The sequence below is a fragment of the Melanerpes formicivorus genome, unplaced genomic scaffold (genome assembly GCF_026170545.1).
Source record: "Melanerpes formicivorus ecotype bairdi unplaced genomic scaffold, bMelFor1.0.p_v2 SCAF_72, whole genome shotgun sequence".
Lineage (NCBI taxonomy): Eukaryota > Metazoa > Chordata > Aves > Piciformes > Picidae > Melanerpes > Melanerpes formicivorus.
The window spans coordinates 49,644-55,654 of record NW_027142424.1 but is presented as its reverse complement, the minus strand read 5'-3'; the positions used below and the strand labels follow the sequence as shown (position 1 = coordinate 55,654).

At 62.9% G+C, this 6,011-nt stretch overlaps 1 protein-coding gene across 1 annotated transcript; it reads right to left on the bottom strand.

The window, feature by feature from the left end:
* Positions 1-849: 849 nt before the first annotated feature.
* On the bottom strand, positions 850-5,741 carry LOC137453762 (beta-crystallin B1). Its single transcript, XM_068163276.1, has 6 exons — positions 5,611-5,741; positions 4,797-4,956; positions 3,800-3,918; positions 2,029-2,161; positions 1,779-1,921; positions 850-1,171 (listed from the first exon to the last, which is right to left on the bottom strand). The coding sequence occupies exons 1-6, from the start codon at positions 5,733-5,735 to the stop codon at positions 991-993; spliced, it is 861 nt and encodes a 286-aa protein (XP_068019377.1). The 5' UTR covers positions 5,736-5,741; the 3' UTR covers positions 850-990.
* Positions 5,742-6,011: the final 270 nt, after the last annotated feature.

Sequence of the window (6,011 nt, the reverse complement as noted above, 5' to 3'; positions counted from 1 at the left end):
GCGGCGGCGGCGGCGGCGGCACCGGGAACGCGCGAGGGACGGAGGGCGGGCGGCGGCGGCCGTCACGTGAGGCGCGCGTGCCCGGCACCGGGCGTGTGCCCGCGACGCGCGTGTGCTCCCTACCGGGGAGCTGGGGCCGGGACCGGGACACGGCCGTGCCCCGGGGACAGGGGATCGCCTTCTCCCGGGCGCTGCTGCGCGGTGCCCGGTGCATGGTGCCCGGTACCCGGTACCCGGCGGCGCCGTAATCGGTGCAATTAGTGTAATCAGTGCGATCGCTAATTAGCAACGTGGGAGCAGCCCCGGAAGGTGCCTCCCCGGGATACGAAACAGGGAACAGTGCCCGAGGGAAGCGCTGGGTGGGGTGGAAACGGAGGCCGGTTCTTGGGGCGGGGTGGAATCTCCCCGAGACTGGCTCGGGTCCTTGATGGACAGCAATTAGCGCCGGTAATTATTGGCCGCTCCCGGGGAGTCCGACTGCATGCTGCTCACAGTCCAGCAGTGCCCCCCACGTACCCACCAGCAGCGCCCTGCGGTTCTCCGGGGCCCTCTCCCCAGCAGGACCCCCACGGTTCGGCCACTCCTGGTGTTCCCTGAGGTCCGTAAGGAATCCCCATAAGGCTAGAGGAGACTTCTGCCACCCTGGCCCCCTCCATCCCCATCCTGCTCCCCCCGGCGTCCCCCTTTCTCCCCACCACATCCCCGGCACAAGGGCAGAAGGGAGCGATCCCGTTGAGCGCAATTCCCGGGGGGGAACCACCCTCCGCCCGCCCCCTCCTGGCACAAGGCGGGCCAAAGCCGGGGGGGCATCCCCCAGGGGCAGCGACTCTGAGCGGGTTTAGTCTTCTGGGATTTTTTTAATTTGCCTCGCAAGGTAGAGAACATCCAGGGAATGTGCAATGTACAAGGAAAGTGCTGGGCAGGCGAGCGCGGGGGGAGGCGGGGGTGCCCCACGGGGCCCGGGACTCTGTAGCTAGCAGGTGGGCACGCTCAGTCGGAGGGCGCGTCGGGGGTGACGAAGGTCCCCTTCTGGTCCCACTGCATGTCCCGGATGCGGCGGATGGATTGGATCTGGGGTTGGAAGGCGGACCACTCGTTCCAGTGTCGGAAGTCTCCGGTCTCAAAGAGGTACTGGTAGCCTCTGTAGCCAGGGTACTGGTACCCGACCCAGCTGTAAGGGAAAGCCAACAGAGGGCACCTGAGCGGCGTTGGCCGCTACGGGCAGCAGTGAGCCCAGCGGTGCGCTCTCAGGTAGGGGACCCTAGGCACCCGCTGGCAGTTTCCCCATGTACCCACTGGCTGTGCCCCTCCTACCCACTAGCAGCTCCTCCCATGTACCCACTGGCTGTGCCCCTCGTACTCACTAGCAGCTCCTCCCATGTACCCACTGGCTGTGCCCCTCCTACCCCCTAGCAGCTCCTCCCATGTACCCACTGGCTGTGCCCTTCCTACCCACTAACAGCTCCTCCCATGTACCCACTGGCTGTGCCCCTCGTACTCACTAGCAGTTCCTCCCATGGATAGGATAGGATAGGATAGGATAGGATAGGATAGGATAGGATAGGATAGGATAGGATAGAATTAACCAGGTTGGAAAAGACCCACTGGCTGTGCCCTCCCTGAACCCCCTGTGTACTGGGTTCCACCCCCTGGGTGGCACTTCATAGCTGACTGAGCCCCATCTGTGGGTGCCCAGGCTCAGCAGGCAGGGAGCTGAGGTGTGGGGGAGGATGGGGAGCCTGGCAGGGGTCAGCCACCACCACCAGGGCCCTGCTTACGTTCCACTGGGCACCTGCACGCTGCCCACGCGGTCACAGAAGCCATAAGCCCAGAGGCTGGGCACGTCGTCCTCCTGGATTTCCATCTTGTTGCCCTTGAAGTCAGCAGACTCGTACAGGGAGATTTTGTGTTCCTCAGCCTCCTGGAGGAGACAGAGGGAAGGTGCTGGGTGGCGTGGGCAAAGCCCTGGAGCTTGCTGGCGCCCAGCCCCGGGGCAGAGCCCGCTGGGTGCCTTCTGCTGCCACTCACCATCTTGATGGGACGCATGGACATGAAGCAGTCACTCCGGTAGCTGCTGGACCAGGTGTCCCAGCGAGGGTACTCGCCCTTCTCCAGGATGAACATCTCCCCACGCATGTTGGCCTGCTCGTAGGCCACCCAGCTGGGGAGAGGGGGGTGAGGACAACGCAGTGGGTCAGATGCCACCGCAGCAGCTCCTTTCCTGCTCTACCAGCCCACAGGGTGCTGGAGCTGGGCTCCCGGTACCCATGAAGGCTGCGGGGGTCAGGACTGGTCCCACCATCCCACTGCCACCTTGCTCCCAGGCCAGGAGCTGGTGTGAAGCACCAAGGTCACTCCCCTGAGTGCTCACTGGCACACGCATCCGAGGCCAGCAGCAGACACCGGTGTGCCCACGGTGCTCCCTTCCTCATCATGGGGAGCAGCAGGGCCCCAAGAAGCTGGCAAGCCCTGCATGGGGCACACCAGAGACTTGTCCTCGCTTTATCTCAGGACCTTGACTCTTCTCCCTCTTGCACCACTGAGCCTGGGCTGCTCTGGCTGCCTGCTCCTGGCATGCTCTCACGCTCTGCTGCACCAGCTCCAGCCAGGCTTGGCATCTAGCCCATGAGCACCGTGTGGGTGCTCGTTCAGCTGCAATGTCACCTCTTTAGCGGTCCCACGAGGTGCTGCTGTGCTCTGAATGTTACAGGCTCGGAGCTCCGAAAGCTCCCAGGCACCAGCCCAGCCCCACATTTGCTGCTTCCCCCCTCCCAGAAAGGGTTCATTTCCTGCCCATGCCCACAGGTCTTTTCCTGATGGCAGGGAGATGTGCTGGAGCACTGCGGGCAGTGCCACCTTGTGCTGGCTTCTAAGGCTCAGCTTGGCTGATTGTGCTTTTCTCTTTCCCTAAATAGATTTGGGGGGAAAGTCTCAGAAGACTCTTGAGGACCTCAATGACACTCAAATCCTCTGCTCCCCAAGTTTCATCCCTTCTGTATCTAGAGCAGCTTCCCCATTGTCACACCTGAGCTCCTCAGGGCTGCTCCATCCCCTTCCCTTTCAAGACCAGTTGGATATTCTGCCTTCCCAACAAAAAAGTTGTCCCTGGTGCTATGTGGTGTCATTCAAGGTGACCATAAGCCACCTTGGCCAGTCCCCCAGAGCAAGCTGTGTCTGGTGCACCCTTCCTGCAGCACTGCCAACCCCCCCCGGCTGTCCCACCGCTGCCAGCCTGCATTCCAGCCAGGCATGGCCGTGGTGAGATCGCTTTCAACACCCGGATCAGTTATCTCATTTGGCCATCAGTTTGGTCCCTGCCTGTGTTGATGTTCCCATGGCTTTTAGACCTTCCCAGACACTTTGTCACTGGGAAGCATAAGGGGCTCTCTGTCTGCCCTCCCCTGCCAGCTTCAGCCTTGTCATTGTGGTGGCTCCAGCCACTAGCCTGCTCCAAGGCACCCACTTCATCTCACCTTGGCCTCTAAACTCCACAGGTCTTGTCTTTCACGGCCAGTTTCAGGTGGCAGATCTGGTGGGCACCTTTCCTTGGCTTTGCCCTGGGTGCCCTCTGTTTTACAAGTGGCCCTGGCATCCTGCTCTCCTGCCCAGACCATCCTGTCCTTCTCGAGGGAGACCTGGGTTCCCCAGCTCTGCTCCTGTGCTGCTCCTCCTCCTGTTTCTCCCTCTGTCCAGGCTTCAGAGAAGTGCTCTGCACACCGTGCTGCTCCCCAGGACCATGTCCCCACCTCCCTGAGACACCCCCAGGGACATGGTCCCCTCCCTGGCCAGGGTCACTTACGGTCCAGAGGTGACAATGACGCTGCGCACCCGATCGAAGCCGCGGTCCCCCAGGTTCAGGCACTCAGTGGTGAACTCCATCTGCCTGCCCTGGAAGTTCTCCTGGTCAAAGACGATGATCTAGGGGCAGAGGGAAAGGGTTGGATGGGGCCATGGATGCATGGGGATGGCAGGGTGATGCTGCACGTCCCTGCATGCCTGATCCCACCACCCCCTGTGTCCCCCTTGGCTCTCCAAGGCTTCCTGAAGAACTTTGGGACAAGCCGAGTTGGCCTCCATGCATAAGCAGCTCCATCCCAACACCAACCGAACACAGGAAGGTCCCCTTCTGCCAGCTACCCTCAGTCTGAGATGACCTCATCCTGACCCCAGTTTTGGGGCTGCAAAGCCATGTCTCCCTGTGCTGGTGCTCACATCAGGTCCCAGCTGGACTGGCAAGGAGCTGTTTCTCCAGGGGCTGCACCCATTCCGTGGCCTTTGCTGCCTGGCATGTGCAGAAGTGTCACCAGAGTCCTCACATTGCTCACCCCTTGTCCCCAGCCCTGCTTCAGCACCTTGGTGACACCCTGTCTTGTCACTAACATGGCATTTTGGTGTTGGCCCAGTCACCTGCAGCCTCCTCCTTCACCCTCTCACAGCACTGCAGGACCTCCAGACACGGAGGTGACCAGAGGGAGCGGGTGGCCAAACCAAGACCTGTCACCACGGCCCATGGCAGAGCATTTGCAAAGCCTGTGGTCCCCAACAAGATGTCCCAGCTGTGGGGCATCCAGACCATCCCTCCTGGGCAGCTGCCTGAATCCTGCACCCGGAGAGCTGCTGCCCAGCAGGGATGGAGCAGGGCAGGATGGCATCGTCTGCGCTCTTCTCCTGCTCTCCGAGGAGGCTCCTTGCCCCTGGGCCGCCTGTGCTCTGCTTCTACCATCGGACCCAGAGATGCTGGCACCATCCCTCACACCCAGGTCGTGTCACTGCCTGTGGGAAGGAGTTGGGCTTACCCTGAAGGCTTCTGTGGAGGGTTCCTCGCCCTTGCTGTTTGCAACGGGAGCAGGGTCGAGGGATGGAGTCGGCGCTGGGGCTGCCTTCTCCTTCTCCTCCGCAGCCAGGCCGGGAGCAGCGGGTTTTGTGGTCTCAGACATCGCGGTGTTGGGCTCAAGTCTGGCACAGGGCACCCAGCAGAGATGCCAGCGTCAGGTTAGAGGGGAGGCACAGACATGGGCACCCACCCCGGCCCTCACACTGCCCCGGGGACGGTTACATTGGGATGGGAAGGCTCAGCAACGAGCCAAGTGGCCGGAATCGGGAGAGGAGCTGCCAGGAGGTTCTCCAGGCAGGCAGAGTGCTGCCTTCACCAGCAGGACCACAGGAGGTTTTGGATGCCCACACTCCCCGTCTGTGGTCAGGAGAGCCCTAAGCATGGTCTCCCCACTGCAGAGGTGCCCAGGGCAGCCCCCAAACACCAGTTCCCAGCCGCTCTCTTGTGTCCTCAGCCAGGCTGCGTCCTGATTCTGTACCAGGTGTTGGGGCCAGCCCTCCAGGGAGCCAGCTGAGCACCAGGGCAGCGTATGAGGGCACGGGAAGAGGACAGCCCAGTTTCCACGACGCCCTCAGCTGGGCACCCCATCAGTGGCCCTGCAGGTGACCGTCACCAGCAGCTACCATTGGAGCAGAGGGCAGCAGGATACCAGGCGCCGGGGTGGTCCCAGGTGCGGTGGCCACGGCCGGGGTGGTCCCAGGTGAAACCCTGCATCTCCCTCTTCCCCACCCTCAGGTCCGGCTGCAGCCCAGTGCCCGGGGACTTTGTCCTCTTACCTGGGCAGCTGCTGCTTCTTGTTGGAGTGAGCGGGCTTGTGTTTCGGGGCGCAGCGAGGCCCCCACTTTATAGCCTGGCAAGGGCAGACCCCCCGGGCGGGCACACAAAGGAAGTGCCAGCTCATCAGTGTCTGCACGGCCGCCCAGTCATCACATCCTGCAAAGCGCTGGGCGAGCTGGAAGCCTCTCCCCCGGCCCCGTGCCCAGCCGCTGAACCCAGCACTTTCCTTTGTGCCCGCGGCACAACAGAAGGCCTGACCGTGCCACTTTGCAGCGCGCGCGTGCGGCCGCCCCGCCAGGGCATATATAGCCCTGCCGCGGCCCGGCTGGCACCGCCGTGCCACCCGGCCCCTGCCCGCCGCCGTGCCACCCGGCCCCTGCCCGCCGGCCCTGCCACCCGA

Coding starts and splice junctions, on each gene's coding strand:
- LOC137453762 (XM_068163276.1), bottom strand. CDS start 5,735: ATGAGCTGGCACTTCCTTTGTGTGCCCGCCCGGGGGGTCTGCCCTTGC. Junction 4,957..5,610: donor AAGAAGCAGCAGCTGCCCAG/GTAAGAGGACAA, acceptor GCCCTGTGCCAG/ACTTGAGCCCAACACCGCGA. Junction 1,172..1,778: donor GTGCAGGTGCCCAGTGGAAC/GTAAGCAGGGCC, acceptor TTTCCCTTACAG/CTGGGTCGGGTACCAGTACC.